The sequence below is a fragment of the Hippopotamus amphibius genome, chromosome 4, assembly GCF_030028045.1.
Source record: "Hippopotamus amphibius kiboko isolate mHipAmp2 chromosome 4, mHipAmp2.hap2, whole genome shotgun sequence".
Taxonomy (NCBI): Eukaryota; Metazoa; Chordata; class Mammalia; order Artiodactyla; family Hippopotamidae; genus Hippopotamus; species Hippopotamus amphibius.
In genome coordinates, this window is record NC_080189.1 from 87,852,314 (window position 1) to 87,870,436 (window position 18,123).

The following is an 18,123-nucleotide window of genomic DNA, read 5'->3' on the forward strand; positions in this document are numbered from 1 at the left end:
ATCTAAACAGACAAATTCATTTAGATTTACCATCATATTTATCGGTTTCTTCATTCTTCATTCCTTCTTGCATTTCAGACCTTCCAGCTTGGATTCCTTTACTTTCACTTGGAGATATATTTTAGGAATTTGAGTGAGTGGGGCTCTTTTGATTAGCAAACCTTTGATGATTCTTACTTTGAAAGCGTGCCTTTTATTTCATCCTCAGTCTCAAAAGATTGTTTTATCTGGGCATACAATTCTGAATTAACAGTTACTTTCTTCAGTATGTTGAAAATATAGTTCCACTATTTTATGTCTTTCATTGTTGTTCTTAAGACAGCTGTCAGTCCAGTTGCCAGTCCTGTGAAAGTAGTCTTCACAGACTTTTTCTAGCTGTTTTTAACATCTTTTTATCTTTGGTGTTCTGTACTTTCACTATGATATGTCTAGGCAAGGCTTTCTTTTGATTTCTCCTTGTTTGGATTTATTTGGCCCTTTAATTCTGTGATTTGGTGTTTTTCATCTTTTTGAATGAATTTTGATCCATTATCTTTTCAGATATTACTTCTGCCCCATTCTTTCCATCTCTGTTTCCCTTCTAGATCTTCGATTAGAAATGTTAGATCTTCTCACTTTGTCTTTTCTATTTTTTAACCTCTTTCATATTTTCTTTTTAACCTCTTTAGTTTGCACTCTGTATCATTTCTTCAGAATTATCCTTATATTCCTTAATTTTATCTACATCTGGCTCTAATCTACCATATAATTTTTCTTATATTTTTTCATACAGGTTTTTTTTTTTTTGGTCAGTTCATTTTTTAAATCTACTTCATCTCCAGGTAAAACTGACACATTGGGTATTTTCTCCAAAGTGATTAATGTATGTGCACATTGCTTTTCTTGACCTGTTCAGAAGCATTTTTTTAGTTGAAATATAGTTGATTTATAATATAGTAGTTGCAGGTGTACAACATGGTGATTTAATATTTTTTTAGCTTATAATCCATTTAAAGTTGCTATAAAATACTGGCTATATTCCTTGTACTGTACAATTTATCCTTGTATTTTATTTTATACATATTATTTTTTACCTTTTAAGTCTCTACTCTTGTCTCATCCTTCTCCCCTTCTCTCTCCCCACTGGTAACCAATAGTTTGTTATCAATATTTATAAATATTACACAGGTATTTTAAATCTGCAGATAGTTTTATCTTTTATTTTCTAAAGAAGTTAAGCATGGCATATTATTTAGAAAGCTATAGGAAATATATGTGAAACAGTGTTTTCAAGTAAAATATAGTGAGTTTTAAGTAAATTAATGGGCTGTTAGAAAAGAAATCTATTCATTAAATTTGAAATTAAAAATAGTGCTAATAATAATATAAATAGTAGCTCATATTATTGGATACTGTTAGAGGCACTGTGTTAAGTGCTTTACAGATGACCTCATTTATTGGGCACAATACTATTTCACACATTTTTAAGAACCAACTTAATTTTTTATTTCATTTAACTTAACTCCTAAACTAGGTAAATGGGAGCTCTTTTATAAAAATGTTGAGTAACTTGACATTTTTTAACCTTTTCATCAACTTTACCCATATGTACATATAAAATATTATTAGAAAACCATCAATAGAATGACAACTGGACAACTACACCTCCACAGTGAGCACATACTTACAGCACATTCCAGATTTCCAAGTTAATGGGGAAGGAGCCCTTAGTCCTGTTGCTGGAGGCACACTGACATGTCTGTTCTCTTGAACACTCTCTTTTTTACAGATCATCCTCATTCTTTTAACACGTTCTTTATCAGGCAAGCTTATAATACAACTTATTAGAAGTTAGCTCTCTCAGCTGTGATCACATTTTAGTCATGCTTTTTATAAGTTCTAGAATTGTAGTTAGAAGACCTAAATCCTAGTCAGGTAAGTTTCTGTCTGTCATTATCTAGTCATTATCACTTTGGACAAGTCACTGAACATCTCCATTTCTACATTGGTTAAATTAATTATCTGAATCTAGTAAATTTTTAAAATGCTGAGGTTGGCAAGCTTTTCAGTAAAGGGCCCTAAAATAGTATTTTAGGCTTTGCTGTCCAAGATGCAAAATGGAGGATATGATATAAGTATGTGTATAAATAAGAGAGAAAACTCTTGTCTCTCATTCTACTTTGTTTGCCTGTTATGGGTCATCCCTTTTGTGGGCATGTTTTTCCCTCAGTTGCTATCAACTGAAGACATTCTTGGGACAAAGAGGGAAGGGGCCTGACAGGCAGAGTGACCACTGTGGTCACTTTCACTCTTTGCCACACTGGCATTCATGTCCCTGTGCACTATTCTTTTGCCCTGGAGAATCCAGCTTTCTCATCAAATTTCAAAGGATCGGTAGTATACAGACCACATTCTGTGATATCCCCCCTTAAAAAGAAAAATCAAAAAAGACAAGAGAAACTTTATGAGTTGAAAATTAAAGGAAAATTCTAAAATAGCTTGAGGGGCCAAAGAAAAAATTAAAATGGAAATTAGAGTATAAAACTATTTCCAAGGTAATAGAGTAAAACAATAGAATGAAAAAATATTATAATTCATATCTCTTTTTTTCCCATCTTTTTCAGGTGTTTTCTCAAATGTCTACATCTCAATGAGGACTAATTTTTTTTTTTTTGGCTGCACCCCACAGCATGTGGGATCTTAATTATCCCACCAGGGATCAAACCCATGCCCCCTGCACTGGAAGCACAGAGTCTTAACCACTGGACTGCCAGGGAAGTCCTCAAAGTACTATAATTCAGTTCAATAAAAGGTGCAAAAGGAATGAGAAGGACACATAGAGGAAGGAAAAATAGAAAGATTGACATAATGGTAGAAATAAAATTTTAGAATATCATTACAGTGAAAGCAAATGGCATATGTAGTCCAGCCAAAAGGACTGTTGTTAGACTGGCTATAAAAAGAAAACCACACCACGTGTTGTTTGTGTGAGAACTATCTAAAGTTAAGAAAATATAAAAGTAAAATGATGGAAAGTACATAGGAAAAAAGATTAGCACCTAAAGAATGCTGATGTGGGTATATTAATATTAGAAAAAAACACTTTAAGGCAAAGGCATTACTTTTGAAAAAAAGGAGCATTAAATAATAATGAAAAGGTTTAATTTGCCAGCAAAACACGGTGATTTTAAGTGTATGCACCACATAACATAGACTCAAAAATATAAAGCAAAAACTAACAATTACAAAGAGGAGAGGACAAACTTCTAATCATAATGGGAGAATTTTAGTACCTCAAGTAGATAAAAAGTGACATAAATAAGATTTCAAAAACACAAATAAGTTTGATCTAATAAATATGTAGAGAATGGCGTATATAACAGCTTCAAAATACATATTCAAAACATAGAACATCTATAAAAATGTTTCAAGGCATAACCTCATTTGTAATATTTAATTAGAAATTAAAGTCTTAGCCTCTTGAATACAGAGCTTCATATTTTGATGTATTGAAACAAAATGTTTTTCTAATTAAAAAAATGTTTTATATTTGCTAAATATAGTATTTTCTATATATAAAATACTGTGGTATCTATCCATATGTTCATTTTTAAAAATTGTTAATAAAGTAATGACAGCTGACTGAACACTACATAACAGTTTTCCCTTTAAAATTGTAATGGGTGGGAGTTCCCTGGTGGTATAGTGGTTAGGATTTGGTGCTTTCACTGCCATGGCCCAGGTTTGATCCCTGGTCAGGGAACTGAGATCCTGCAAGCTGTGTGGCATGGCCAAAATAATAATAATAATAATAATAATAATAAAATAAAAAATAAAATTGTAATGGGAAACATAGTAGAGTCTTTGTAGCATATTAGGGTGTTCATGGACTCTAGGTTTGAATTCTTGCTAAGCCACCTGCTGGTTCTGGGATCTGAGGAAAGTTACTTAACATCTCTAAGGCTCATTTATAAAATGAGTATGATAGCGTCTACCTTATAGGGTCACGAGGAATAAATGAGATGCTGTGTATAGAGTACTTGGTAGCAAGCAAATCACTACTACTATTATTGTTTTTATTTCTCAGAATATTTACTGCATCTCAAGGTTATTAATCTCAAGTTAAGTGAACATTTTTTTAGTCCTATGATATATGATTAGGTATTACAGTTATTATAACTTGTATCCCTTATATTGCCACAGGCAGTTACAGGTCACCAAGTCTCCAGATCTTTCTTCTTGCCATTGCTGGCTTCTTTTTTCTGTTGGCCTCAGGAGATGAGAATAAAAAATTGGGAGAAGAGAATGGGTTACTCAAAGAATTTCAGCTCTTGGGTCAGCTTGCTTTCTTGGATTTCAGAGCACTTAATGCTTTTGTTGGCATTATGCATATGAAGTTATTTTGTATTTTGATTTTGACCTGTCAAAATACACTTTTGCTTTTGCCAGTATTAAGCCACCCAGCTACCTAATTGGTGATCTGTTTTAAAGCAAGACCAAGTCCAAGTCTGAAGGATGTATTTCTTATCTCGTTTAACCAGCTAACTAACTGAAAAAGGCCCACTTTCACATTTTAACTGCTTGATTCTCAAAGGAGTACAGCTTTGATATTCTGAGATATTTAGATAGAAACTTCATAAAATTTTATGTAGAGAAGGAACATCCTTTGTTTATAGTTTTTAAAGGTTAACAGTCATGTTTGAGTCATTAAATGAAACAAATTTATCTCTAGTGGAATCTTAAAGGTTGATCATTAGTTTGATTAACTAAGACTTTAAGCATACGTGCAGATTTGTGTATATGAATTTCAAGGTAGTCATATTCTTTGCATATGTTCTTGTGAATTCACTTATGTATCTTTATCAAAGTAACTATAAAATGTTTCAGAAACAAGGACATCCTGTAATCTGATGAAACCATTTTCAAAAAAAAAATGCTTTCTTATTTTTAGATTACCTCTTTAGTGACCCTTCAGCTATTAACCCTGGTTGGCCATGACGATCAACTTGATGGACCAAAATACAAATGTGCAGTATCTCTAGACTTCATCAGAGCTATTGCTAGGTAAGTGTAGAATAATTGTTAATGTAAAATGTCTTGAATTATGTAAATGATGTACTAAATATAAAAATTAATCTTTCTAATGTAATGTCATTAGTCATTTAAGAAAGAAAAGATCATTTTAGTGGCAAGAATGCATAAGTTTCACTGTTGAATGAACCCTCTTGTCAAATTTACAAATGACATAAAATAGGGAGAATTAGCTAACATGTTATGTGGCAAAAATCAAGATTCTGAGAGACCTTAACAGACTGGAATAATGGTCCCATAGTAGCAAGGCAGGATTTATTGGGCAGTTGACTACAAAAAACTTGTATGTACTATAATGTATACAGAAGTCAGAATACAATTACACATGAAACTTATATAATGTTATAAAGTGTTGCTACCACAATAGAAAAAAAAACCTCATATGTATTAAAACAAGATGGAAGGGACCTGGCTTAAGTCCTGAGTATTTTAGATGACTACAGGGATTTGAAAGTCTTGGTGTCTTGTTCAAGGGATATAGTAGGTCTGCTATGTGTTGCCATAGGCAGATCAAATGTGGTGTGCTATGCTGTGCTTGGAGTTTTAAGAGGGGGCATTAAGAAATGGGTACATGATGAGGGGGCAGGAGGAGAGTAGTAGAATGAGGAACCATGTCACATCCCTAAGTGAGGGGCAAGGTGTGAGAGAAAAGCCTTAGGAAGGGTGTGGTAACCACCTCAAGTATTTCAGGGGCTGTCACGTGCAAAATGGATGAAACTAATTCTCGGTAATTCTAGAGCATTAGAAATTCAAGGGAGGAAAGTATGTCTGTCAAAATGAGAGCTATCTAAAAATGTAATGCATTTCCTCACAAAGAAGTGTACTTGCTGTTAGGGAAAATGTTCCAGCCATTATGGTTGCAACTGGATAATAGTCTGTCAGGACTTGAAGTAGAAGAAGTACCATGTGAGGAGTCTGGTTGGTGGAATAAGACAAGCTGTAAGGCAGTGCCTTTCAAACCTTTTTGAATATGATGGTTCCATTTTAATATTCTTTTAAAATTAATCATGAAAGTATTTACATATATTTCAAAATTAATAATATATAGGCATGGAACATGATTTATTCAGCCTAAAACCAGTGCTTGACATGGGTTAGATTTGCAGATCTCCTCTAATGTACTTTACAGCTTCTTGAAGTTTCTGAAGTCCACAGGTTGGCAGTCTCTGCCCCGACGTCTCTTCTGAATTAAAAGTTCTGTGATACTATGATGCAGGCACTGATACATTTTGATGACATGCAGACTCTAAAACTTGAAATGAGGGTTTTGAAATGTGTTGTTATGATAAAACTGGGCAAACTTTTACACAGAGGAAATTGAGCAGAAACTTTTTTGAATGTATACCACATGACCATAGCTCAGGAACTTTCTTTTTCTAAACAATGGTATTTAAAACTCTGTATCTTTAAGAGCCTCTGTCAAAGGCATAACTTTTGAATGTAGAATATTTACTTCAGGAATTTTGTCATTACTCTTTATGTGTTGTGCCCCATCGTAATCATGTACAGGACAGGTTTGTGAATGCCCCACAGGATGAATATGCAGTGAACTGAAATGAACTGTGTGTTACTTAATCCACAGCATCACTGATGTTAAACACATCCAGAGAAGTGCACTTCCATCTGCAGCCTCCGAAGGGAGCAGGAATTGTAGACCTGGAATTTTGCTGTAGAACTTGGGAACTCTAACTTGCTTTGTTACATGTATTTACTGTTTCTTACTTTCCATGGGCAGTGTCCAGAGAATAGTCACGTCCCTCTTTCCACATCTGCCCTCATCCACCCTCTCATCCCCGTAATGTTTTTGTACTTCTTATCTGCTGATTTAACCTGCCATTTTTTCCCTCCCTCCCCCATCCTTCTATTTTTCCCTAACATTCTTCATCACTGCCTTAATGAAAACCCGATTCTTACCTGGAGATACTACTTCCCCTAGAGTTATCTTTAAAGGTAGCTTCTTATTTTCTCAAACTCTAGCCCCTCCGGGTTGGATGCTTTTTAGGTGCTATCCTTTTTTCTTGTTGCCATTTCTAGATTGTTACTTTTCTCCAGTTTCTTGTGAAAATGTGGGTTTCTTTGAGACTCTTGCAGTCTGGCTCTATTTTCCTCTTCTCCTTGAAGATTGGCTGATTATCTTCTACCAGCCTCCCAGCCATGCCACCTCATGTATTGAACAGTAGAGCATGTGGTTCACAGGTTTCTTTTCAACCTAGATTCTTGATTCTATTCAAACCACAAGTCCTAATGTCTGTGTTCACTCTGTTCAGCATTCACTGTTTCACAGAATGAAATTGAAACTGTCAGTTGAGAACTCCCTTCAGCTACCTACCTTGGTGCCCATCTTCTCTTTCCTTTATCAGTAGGTTGGGATCCTCTTACTGTCTAAGGTGGATTCTTCCACTTCTGCTCTGAATTCCATCTCTCCTCCCTCTCCCCAGAACCTTTTCCAGTCCTCAGACTGTCTCTTCTCTCAGGCACCCAACACAGTTGACACCTCTCTCTCTCAAAACTCTCTTCTCCTAGGGCCCATGATTCCTGTCTTCTGGTTTTCCTCTTTATTCTTTAGGTGTTTCTTCTAAAGCTCATTTGCCAGCTTATTCTATCCACCTGACCTTTAAATATAGCTGTCCTTGAGGCTTGGCTCTTTTTTCTTTTCATATTGTATTTTTTTCTTAGGCAATTTTAGCTTTACCCCTTCTTCAGCAACCATCTATGTACTGGCTTACAGCTGGCTTACTCCCCAGTTTTTAAAGGCCAGACCTTTTTTCTAATATTCTTGACCTTTATTGGATGCTTCCCACCTACATCAATATATTTCTAAAACTGAACTCAGGAATTCCTCCCTCTACTTCTGCCTGCCAACAAAAAAGGAATAGTGCAGCTCTTCTCCAGAGTTCCCTGGTTCAGTGATTAGCACTGTAGTCTGGCATGTTGCACAGGCCTGAGACCTGGGAGTCATTCTTGACATTTCTCACTTCCCACACTCCCAGTACCCAAGCATTAGTCCTTTTGAGCCTGTCTGGTCCCTCCTATGTATTTCAAATTCATTCACTTATTCAGGCCACCATCATCTCTTCTCTGGTAGCCTCCTAACTGGTCTTCAGTCTACTCTTATTCCTTTGTAATTTGTTGTCTGTGCTGTTGCCAGAATGATCTTATAAAAATTTAATGTTACCCTCCTACTTAAAAGTCTTTAATATCAATAGTTTCCCATAACTCTTGGGATGAAAAACAGAATGTTTAAAATAGCCTCCAAGGCCCCAGTGACCTGGCCCCTGCCTTTATGCCCAACCACACCTGCCACACACGTCTTCTACCCTAGGTATTTGCACTTCAGCTGCTCTGGCTTTTTTCAGTTCTTTGTATTCACCATTCGTTGCATATTCATCACTTTCCAACTCCTCCTCTCCTTTATCTAACTGCTGCATGACCTTTGGATTTCAGTTTAAATGTCTGTTCCTTGAAGAAGCCATGTCAAACATATTATGACCTCCCATTGCCCATGCCCCCTCCCCACACACTGTACACAGTTAGTTGTACAGGTCCCCTTATCTTCTGAGACTTATCATTGTTTTACTTAAATAATTAATTCAATAATGAGAACTTTATTCCTACAGTGTAAGGCCATGAAGCTCAGAGCAGAGACTGTGTCAATCACTGCCTTACTCAAACTTAGCACAATACTTTAAACTTAATATATGCTAAATGTCCAAAATATTGCATGTTTTTAAAATTAATTAATTTATTTGTTTATTTATTTAATTGGCTGTGTTGGGTCTTTTTTTGCTGTGCACAGGCTTTCTTTTAGTTGCGGTAAGTGGGGGCTACTCTTCATTGTGATGCACAGGCTCCTCATTGCTGTGGCTTCTCTTGTTGTGGAGCATGGGTTCTAGGCATGTGGGCTTCAGTAGTTGCAGCACATGCTCAATAGTTGTGGCTCACGGGCTCTAAAGCACAGGCTCAGTAGTTGTGGTGCACAGGCTTAGTTGCTCTGCGGCATGTGGGATCTTCCTGGAGCAGGGATCAAACCCGTGTCCCCTGCATTGGCAGGCAGATTCTTAACCACTGCGCCACCTAGGAAGCCCCTGCATGTTTTTTAAAAGTCATGATTAGCAGTAAAACTTCAGATGAAAGGGAGCAATTGTGGACTTGTCTTTGGGGGCAGCAAGAAGAAGGGAGCTACTAAGGAGACAAAGTTTCACTCCAAATTGAGGTTTGGTGGAGATCAGAGATCCTGAGGATAGTTACCAAAGATGAAGTAGGTAGCTGGAGTTCTAGACACCTGTGGCAGAGGGTGAACAATTAGATGACAGGACACAACCTAAATATCCAAAATAAGGGGATGGATCAGTAATTTATTATATATTCTTACCAAAAAAACCATTGTGCAGTTATTTAAAATCATAATTTTGTAGGATGAAAATACTCATGATACAAGCTTAAGTGGATAAAACAGTGACATAAAAAGTTATATATACAAGAAAGGTAGAAAAACCTAAGGCAAGGGAGTAATGGTCAGAACTGTCAGTTGCTGCCAAGAAATCAGGCAGAGTCAGTCCGATTTAGTGGTGAAGCAGTCATTTGTAACTTTATCAAGATCACTTTCAGGGATACAGTGGGATAGAAATCAGGATGTGGTACATTTAAGTAGTATTTATAAGAAAGTTGATACAACAAATAGAATGCTTTTTACTCACTTAAGATTTATTGTGTTGTCCATTATAATCACTATGCTAGGCTTTGGGGATGTGGCATGAAGTATAACAGATCTGTATCCTATCCTCATGTGCCTGTATTCTACTTGTAGAATATTTTTGCTATAAAGAGGAAGAGACGATTGTTACCTACTAAACAGGTTGTGGGGTTGTGAGCAGGTTATTATTTTTTTAAAGATTTGAGCATATTTAAATGCTGATAGGAAAGAACTCGTAGAGAAGGAGAGTTAATGGTGCCAGAGAGGTATTACTTTTTCAAGGACTTCGTGCTTTAAATTATGTAACATGAGATTTAGAAACATGAGTTAAAGAAATAGGCCTAGGTTAGAGAGGGGAATCCCTTTGCATTATAACAAAAGGAAAAGGTAGATTCAGATGGAGCTGAATTTGGAGATTTGATGGCAAGAAGTTAAAGGAGGTCTGATCTGAGGTCTTCTATTTTCCCTGTAAAGGAGGAAGCAAAATCGAGACTAAGGACAGAAGTACTAGCAGTTTGAGAGGAATATGGGTATTTGAAATAGCTGCTGTGGGGAATGGAAGAAAGTGCTGACAAGGAAAGCAACTTGTTGGAAGTGTTGAGGGCCCAGTTGAGGTTCCTGACCTTGAATTTACAGTGGCACCAATCTGTGAAACTTGTGACCTTCTCTAACAGCATTCCATATGCCAGATACTGGGACAGCAAAGGGGTGTAATTGAAATCACATAGGATTGGGGTTTTGCCAAGTGAATTCAGTGGATGCTAGCAAATGGATGCTTGAAGTGACAAACGATGGAGTCTAAGCTAGGAGAGGAAGGAAGGAAGGAAAGCCAGCACCTGGCACATAGTACTCAGTAATTATTTGTAGATCAGGAGAAAGCAAAGAGAGCTTTGTGAACTGGTTATCTCCAGGTGTTCCAGATCGCTTAAAGGAAGAGAGTGGGGATCAGAGTGGAATGTCTGAATTTGTTTTTAGAAGTAGAACATTTCTGAGTGTGATCGTGAGAGTAGAAAAGAAGGCCATTGGATGTAAGAGGGACAGGTGTGCAGTGAAGTCACTAAAGCTGAGGCAGATCTTCGGATGGAGAGGAAGACTGAACTGGGTGCTGCGCTATTCACTGATTAAGAGGTGGTGACAGGTGGATAAAGAGCGGTTAGTGGAATGGTCTGAGTCTCAGAGGAGCAGAGCGTTTTGCACAAAGATACCAACCCCGCCTGACAGGACTGCCTGGGCTGCAGTAGAGTCTAATCTCATTGGAAAGAGCTGGAGAGATGGCTCAGTCCTTCAGGGGGAGCCAACTTTCAGTTAAGCCTGGAAGAGGAAAACATGCATAGACGAGGTAGAGGACATAAGAGAACGTTCTTGACCAAGGAACAGTGAGTGGAAAGATTTGGACAGAAAAGCAGTGGGAGGCTGGTTTCGGAAAGGAGCACAGAATGTGGAGGTAGAGTATGGGAGAGACAGATGACAAGAAGCTTATTAAATATTGTCCTTGGGTTGTTCTTATTGTTAACGGTAGTTAAAGTTTCTAATTTTTTCCTTCCACAGTCAGTGGGTAGATACTACAAAATAACTTAAGATTGCAAGTTAAAGTTGTAAATTGTCCAAAGAACCAAGCTCAGAAAGAAAAACTCAAACTGCCCACAAAAGTAGAAGGAAATAAAATAGTATCCCATGAGAAAAAAAGTATTTCAGTGTAGTAAAAGCATCAACAAAGTGAAAAAAAAGGATAAAGGCAAAATTAAATCCTTAGGTATATGCCATGTAATTAACTTGTAGTAAAGTATTCTAAATTCTGATTTAAGAATTAATCCTAGGCAGAGTACCACCAACACTATTTTTGTTTATCCTATTTCTTTCTAGATGCTTACTTTAGAAAATAATTCATTTATGTCCTATGAGAGAATCTCCTGTAGTATTTATTTATTTGGTTGGTTGCTCTGGGTCCTAGTTGTGGCAAGCGGGCTCCTTAGTTGTGGCATGCAAACTCTTAGTTGTGGCATGCATGTGGGATCTAGTTCCCTGACCAGGAATTGAACCCAGGCCCTCTGCATTGGGAGCACTGAGCCTTAACCACTGCGCAACCAGGGAAGTCCCTCCTATAGTATTTAAAAACTGTCTTTGGAATGTGTGACTTAAGTTTTAATGTTGCACTTGTGGTTACTCTGTCAAATTCTGCTGTCTCTTAATATATGTGAGGATCAGTTGGTTGTCACCTGCTTATATTGGGGGATGGAGAGATGATAAAGAAAGGTAGTCATACATCTTGGGAAGTAAATGTCTCTTGGAGGAATGATCTTACATATTCATTTCCCAATTAATTTAGTTTTTTTTAAGTCCAAAAATCTTAACTGTGTGATTCAGTTTGCTTTCCCAGTGGCAAAGCAGAGAAGTGGAATGTAGTGAATCTTTTTATAAATGCTTAGTGTTTTTAAGTATTTAAGTGTTTTTAGTGTTTAAATTGCTTAGTGTTTTTAAGTCAGTCCATTCATTCTATAAAGAAAAATTTATTGCATGAACTATGCTGCAGTGTTAAATAGATTATTAGATAACAAGGAGTCCTACCAGTAACAAATCACAGTATTTTCATTTGTTTATATTCTAGTACTAGTCCATTATACAAACATTTCTCTTTAGCTATCACAACATAGTTCCAATTCTCTGTTCTCCTTACCTCTCTTAATATTGTAGTTATGGCTTTATACTGATCATTTTGTGTGGCTTTGTAATAGTCTATCAAATAATGCCTTCTAGTCCCATAGTGTTGGAATTTTAATTGTTTTCATTTTAGCTTCTAAACTTTTTCTTTTCCACTCAATGCAAAAAAAAAAAAAATCCAAAAGACAATAAAACTTAATATTAAGTTCACTTCACTTTGTCACTTTAGGTTTATAATCTTAAGACCCAAAGTCATTGTGGGGAAATGTGCCTGGAGAGATATACAAATTCAACCTTACTTTTTGCCTATGGTTAAAAATAGCCTACTATAGTCTGTTTCCTTCTAAGATCCTCTTAAAAAAAAAAAAAAAAAAACTCTTCAGCCAAGCATAAAAATCTTCATGATTTTTTTTTAAAAATAATTTGTTAGTGGTACCTTGTTACTAGTAAATTTGGGGGGGTTCTAGATTTGAATGAAAGAAAAACACATAAAAATAAATAGCTTTATGATATAATAACCATACCTTTTATGTCTTTATGCCTGAGATAAGTTTTTTTTTTTAGTAACTATTTTTAGTTGTTTTATTACTGCTCATGATAACAGAATTGTTTTGGCAGTGTTTTTATGCAATTTGGAAAGTTTTAGTGTCCTTCAAAGAGGCACTATTGTAGTGAAACAAAGTAGTCTTCATTCCATCATTAGGTACCACAATAGCCATAGCATCTCATTTGAGCTATTTTAAAATGTTTTCATAAGCAGTATCTATAGTTCCCCATTCCAGATTTTAAAAAATATTTGATGTCAGTCATTTGCTTAGAAACTTTTTTAGAAAGTGTATCACAAAATGATAGACAAAAACACTAATTGATGATGGTTTAATAAATAAGAGCATGCAATTAGTGAATCTTTAAAAGACTGTTCTCACATGGATGATTATTTTTGCAGAATTGAATACTTTAAGGCTTTAATTTTATACTTATTGCTAGATCATTATATCTAATTATTTTGACCATTTATTCAAATAATAAACCTCCAAGTCTGAATATTTATAGTGAAGAATGAGTTTAGAGAAAGGAAAATAATTATATGTCTCTGTCTCCTGCTATTTTATTCTGCCTGCCATCAGAGTACAAAAATATACATTCACATCGTCTGTTTGTTGTATCGTATTCTTGGATCTTACAGATTTAGTTACAATACAAACACAGGTCAGCCAGTGTTAAAAGACTGAAAAGAATGAAAACTTCAAATGAGGACAGATGAGCTATGCATTATGTAATGATAAAACAGGTGTTTTGGAAGATAAACAATGCTCAAAAGCAAAGAAGATTTAAATACTTATGCATCTCTAATTACTTTATTCTGGTTATTAGACAAAAAAGCAAATAGCTTTCAAATGAAATCCAGACTTTCTGTAGTATAATTGAAATACAGCATGTTGGATAGTTCTAACTTCGTTTTCTCTTTTTTTTAGAAAAGCAAACTTTATGCTTTAGGGGAAAATAAAGAAACTTTGATCCTAGTGACATTTAAAAGAATAATGTCAATTCTATCATGATGCTTTTGACAGTATGATAGGATTATTTAGTATTAAACATAAATTATTTTGCATCTGCTTCTCAGAATCATATATACAAAGGTGAGCAGTCTAGGGGTTGAGGATGCTAACATATTATCTGTTTTTGTTTATAGGACGGTGAACTTTGACATAATAAAATACTTGTATGATTTCTTGTGAAAACAAGCTTCAAAGCCATATGGACACTGTGACAATGACTAAGCCAAGCTGTGTTCATCCAGCTACTCAGCTGACCAGGGAGAGGAGTTCTTTGGCTCTATTGGATTTGTCCAGACAGGTGCTGGCCCAGCATGTAATCTGATGAAAATACTCTGATTGGTCTGGGTGAATGTGAGCAGAAGACTATTTACCAGGGACCCTGGAGTATTTGGAAGGAACGTGTTAATTATAAACAGCAGGGTTTGAGCACAATCTGTTCTATTCTTAATGATGTTATCTTAACACTGAAATTGCCTGAAACCCATTTACTGAGGACTACATTTTGCTCTGTGAACTATCCCCTGCGCTTTGAACGTGCCAGCAGCCCTTGTATATAAGCCCAGTCTTTTCACTTCCTCTCCACAGGAACCTCTGCAGTTGCTTGCCAAAGCAGATTTTCCTAAGGCCACCACTTTAAAAGATCATAGTTGCAAAATATAATAAGTAGAAGGTTTTTTTTTTTTTTTTTTTTAAGATCCAGGTTTGTATATGCTTATCTTTCACCCTGATTTTCTCAAAAGGCAAGGTAGTTTGATCAGATATAGGGCAGCTTTCCACCTCTAAGCCTACTTGATAACTGCAGTATGCTTAGGTCAGGTTTATCTGGTAACTTTTGCAATTAACTACCCAATATAGCTTTGTAATCTACATGATGGTTTTCCTTCCTTTTTTAATTGTTGGGCTTTAATAGTCCCACTATAAAATTTTTTCCTATTATATCAGTTATAAACCTTGGGTCTGATTTTCTTATCTATTCATATTTTTGAACACATTCTCTGTTAGCATTTAAATGCTTGAAAATTATTTTGAGCAGATTTAAAGTGCTTAATTACAGAGCCTAGTTTAAATTTCAGTTGCATTTTATTCTCTCTTTTTTTGAAGAAAAATTCTCACAATAGGCACCCCCCAAATAGGAAGCCTTTTAATGTAGTGAACTCATACTTTCTGGATCAAAGAAAGTATGAGTTCACTACACAAGATAGCAAGGAGCATCCTCACCCTGTGTCTCTTTGTCTCCCTACACAAGATAGCAAGGAGCACCCTCACCCTGTGTCTCTTGTCCCACAGAAGATGGTGAAATTTTGTGTTCCACAAGATGTTTGGAGAAGCCAGGACCAGGGAAGAGCCATGTGCGTTGCAAATTCAGGCTTAGGTTTACTGCACATAGAAATCTGTGTATCCTTCAGGTAGAAGGCAGTTTGAGTAGCTGATTCAATGAAAAGCAATGCTACTTGGGGGGTTTTCAGCCTCTCATAGTCTGCTGTGCAGCCTTCTTGGATAGCCTGGGACCAATCTGCATGTTGAGGGAAGAACTCCGGAATATGAGAGGGGAAAGAGATTGTCAAGTAGGGAACTGGGGAAGACAGAAAGGAGGCAAGTTTTCCTGTATGTGACTCTCCATGCCTCCTCAGTGCTTGGCCACCTGTTCCCACCCAGCACCTTGCTTATCTGTACTGCCCCACACTGTGCTACTAGCCCCACGTGTGGCTTTCCTGCAAAACAGCTTGTAACCAGATTTTCCTGCCTCTGACTGGGCCATCAGAACTTTATGTTTTGTAATTTACTTACTAATGGCTTGCTAAATGACTCACTAGCTAATTTGATTAATTTATTTAAACAAAGACTAACAGAGGTTCATATGGATATTAGTGTTTTAACAAGGGTTATCTGCAGATGAATTTCCTAATTGGAAGATATAAATCTCCAGTTAGAGGAGGGAATCTAATGATGAGAATTATGCTGGCCGGGGGGCCAGATATTTCTGTTCAGAGAGGAGGTGCTTAAATTATACTCAGCATCTATTCTACCAAATTTAAAAATGATTTAGGTGGTAGAAGAACAAAATTACCAAGCTGTAGGATTTTAGATTTTTTATACATGAGTGATCCTCCATTTTAAAAATGTCTTCTTTCCATTACCATGACTCAGATATACGTAGTTAGGTGGAGACCTTATTCCCCTCTTGTTTTCAAGTCAGTTTCAATCCCTGAATCAGTCTTCATTGCTGAAACAGTTCCTTTGCAGTAACTCTGGAAGGGATTCTGATCCTACAAGTCTCTCTTCATTAAGCCCTAAAAAGTCAAAAAGGGGTCAGGTCTCTAGGGCAGCAGTTAAAGAGTTGGGGCTCTGGAGTCAGACTCCCTTTAGCAAATACCATCTGTACCTCTAGGAGCTGTGTGACATTAGATAAATTATTGAATCTCTTTGTGCCTCTGTTTTTTCACCTATACGGGGAAATTAGAACTTCCCTCACGCAGTTGTTTAGAGAATTAGTAAGCAAGTTGATATATTTAAGGTGCTAGATCTCAACTGGAGGCATTTTTGCCCACCAGAGAATATTTAGCAATTTCTGGAGACATTTTTGGTTGTCACAACTGGGTGTGGGGTGGGGGAGAGTAGAGACCTAGGAGACTGCTAACCATCCTAAATGCATGTCCCACAGCAGAATTAGCTGGTCCAAAGTATCAGTAGTGCCAAGGTTGAGAAACCCTGATCTAAGTAAGGTACCTGACACATCGTAAGTGCTCAATAAATGTTAGCTATTATTATTATCATGAAATATTTGTGACCTCAAAAAGAGGTAAGTGACAGAGTGTGACAACATTCCAACTAAATAGAGAAGAGATACTCTTACCTAATCATATCCAGGAAACTTTTTCTTAAAAATTTTTGAGTTATTCAAATGGACACAATACCTTGGATTTTTGTTTTTAGAACTGAAGGATTTTCTGTTGTGTTCTGATTCACATGTAGGTTTCATTACTTATTTTTCAGGATCTTGTTGAATAGTCAAAAGCATGAACTGAGAATGATCAAATCAGAGAGCAGGTGACTGACTGAGGAGTTACATTGTTTGCCCTCAAGGTGTGATGGCTGAACAATTAGTAGTATACTGCCAACGGATTTTGTTAACCAACAACTGTTTAATGTAATTAAGGTGGTCTAGAGCAAGGAAAGCTCAGCGTAAGAAGAAGCCTTCTTTGTTCCTCCAAGGTCTGCCCTACTCTGCTTGTACTATGCAAAGAAAAGTAGTGGACCAAGTCCAGGAATACTGCATCTCTTATTGCATTAAGTACTCAGAGAGTCTCTAAAATAGTAGATGAAATGCAGCAGCTGCCCCATGTAGGCAGTCAGGGCTGTAATAGCATCCTCCACTTTTACCTGAAGTTTTACACTGTTGTGTACCATAGTTACATCTTATGCCTTTTTCCAAGAGCAGAGACTTAGATTGGAGGTTGATATTATTCCGCTTCATCCCCTACATTTTGAAAGCTTCATCTCCTACAAAGTGTGACTATCATATGTAAAATAGTTTAGATAATTTTGCATGTAATTTCAGTCTGCTGACACTATTTGCTTTCAAAAATGTTTAGTAGAGCTCAAAGAAATCTTTCCTATCAAGATATCAGCATTTCACTCAAGTTTGCTGTTAAATGCCCTGAATGCACAGTTAGTGTTCATCTTCCAGCAGTGACACATTCATGAAGCACAGTTTGAGAAGTAGAAATTTGGTAGAACAGAGAAAATTATAATCAATTCATTCATTTAACTGCATGTTGATGCACAATAATGATGGGAATTTTAGGAGGCATTCAACTGTTTGAGTAAATAGTGGTAGCTTTGGCATGAGAAAAGAGTCTGATTTTAGAGGCAGTAGCGATTTGCTTGGGGTTTTGGATAAACCATAATCCATTTCATTGGTCTTTGAGGAAGTTGAGAGTCCTATTTAATGGCAGTTCCCATAAAATTATTCAATATTCACCAGAGAAAATACTAAGTACCAGCTATGTGCCAGACATTGTGTTGGGTGTGGGAGATACAGCAGTGGACAAGGGAGACAGATTTCTTTCCTGGACAACAGGCGTGCTCAGCATGCGGAGAGCCATTCCTTAAAATAGGAAATCCTGAGGGAAGGGCTAGGTC

General features: G+C 36.5%; 1 protein-coding gene across 5 annotated transcripts in view; it reads left to right on the forward strand.

Annotated features, from left to right (window-relative positions):
- Positions 1 to 18,123, forward strand: part of ORC5 (origin recognition complex subunit 5) — a 166,304-nt gene that overhangs the window by 54,441 nt on the left and 93,740 nt on the right. For 3 of the 5 annotated variants that reach the window (XM_057731718.1, XM_057731715.1, XM_057731714.1), the window contains exon 13: positions 4,931 to 5,043. In XM_057731718.1, the coding sequence (XP_057587701.1) occupies positions 4,931 to 5,043 (113 nt within the window). Of the gene's footprint in view, positions 1 to 4,930; positions 5,044 to 6,579; positions 6,634 to 14,114; positions 14,927 to 18,123 lie in introns of those variants that run through there. The other 2 variants (XM_057731716.1, XM_057731717.1) reach the window with 2 other exon arrangements.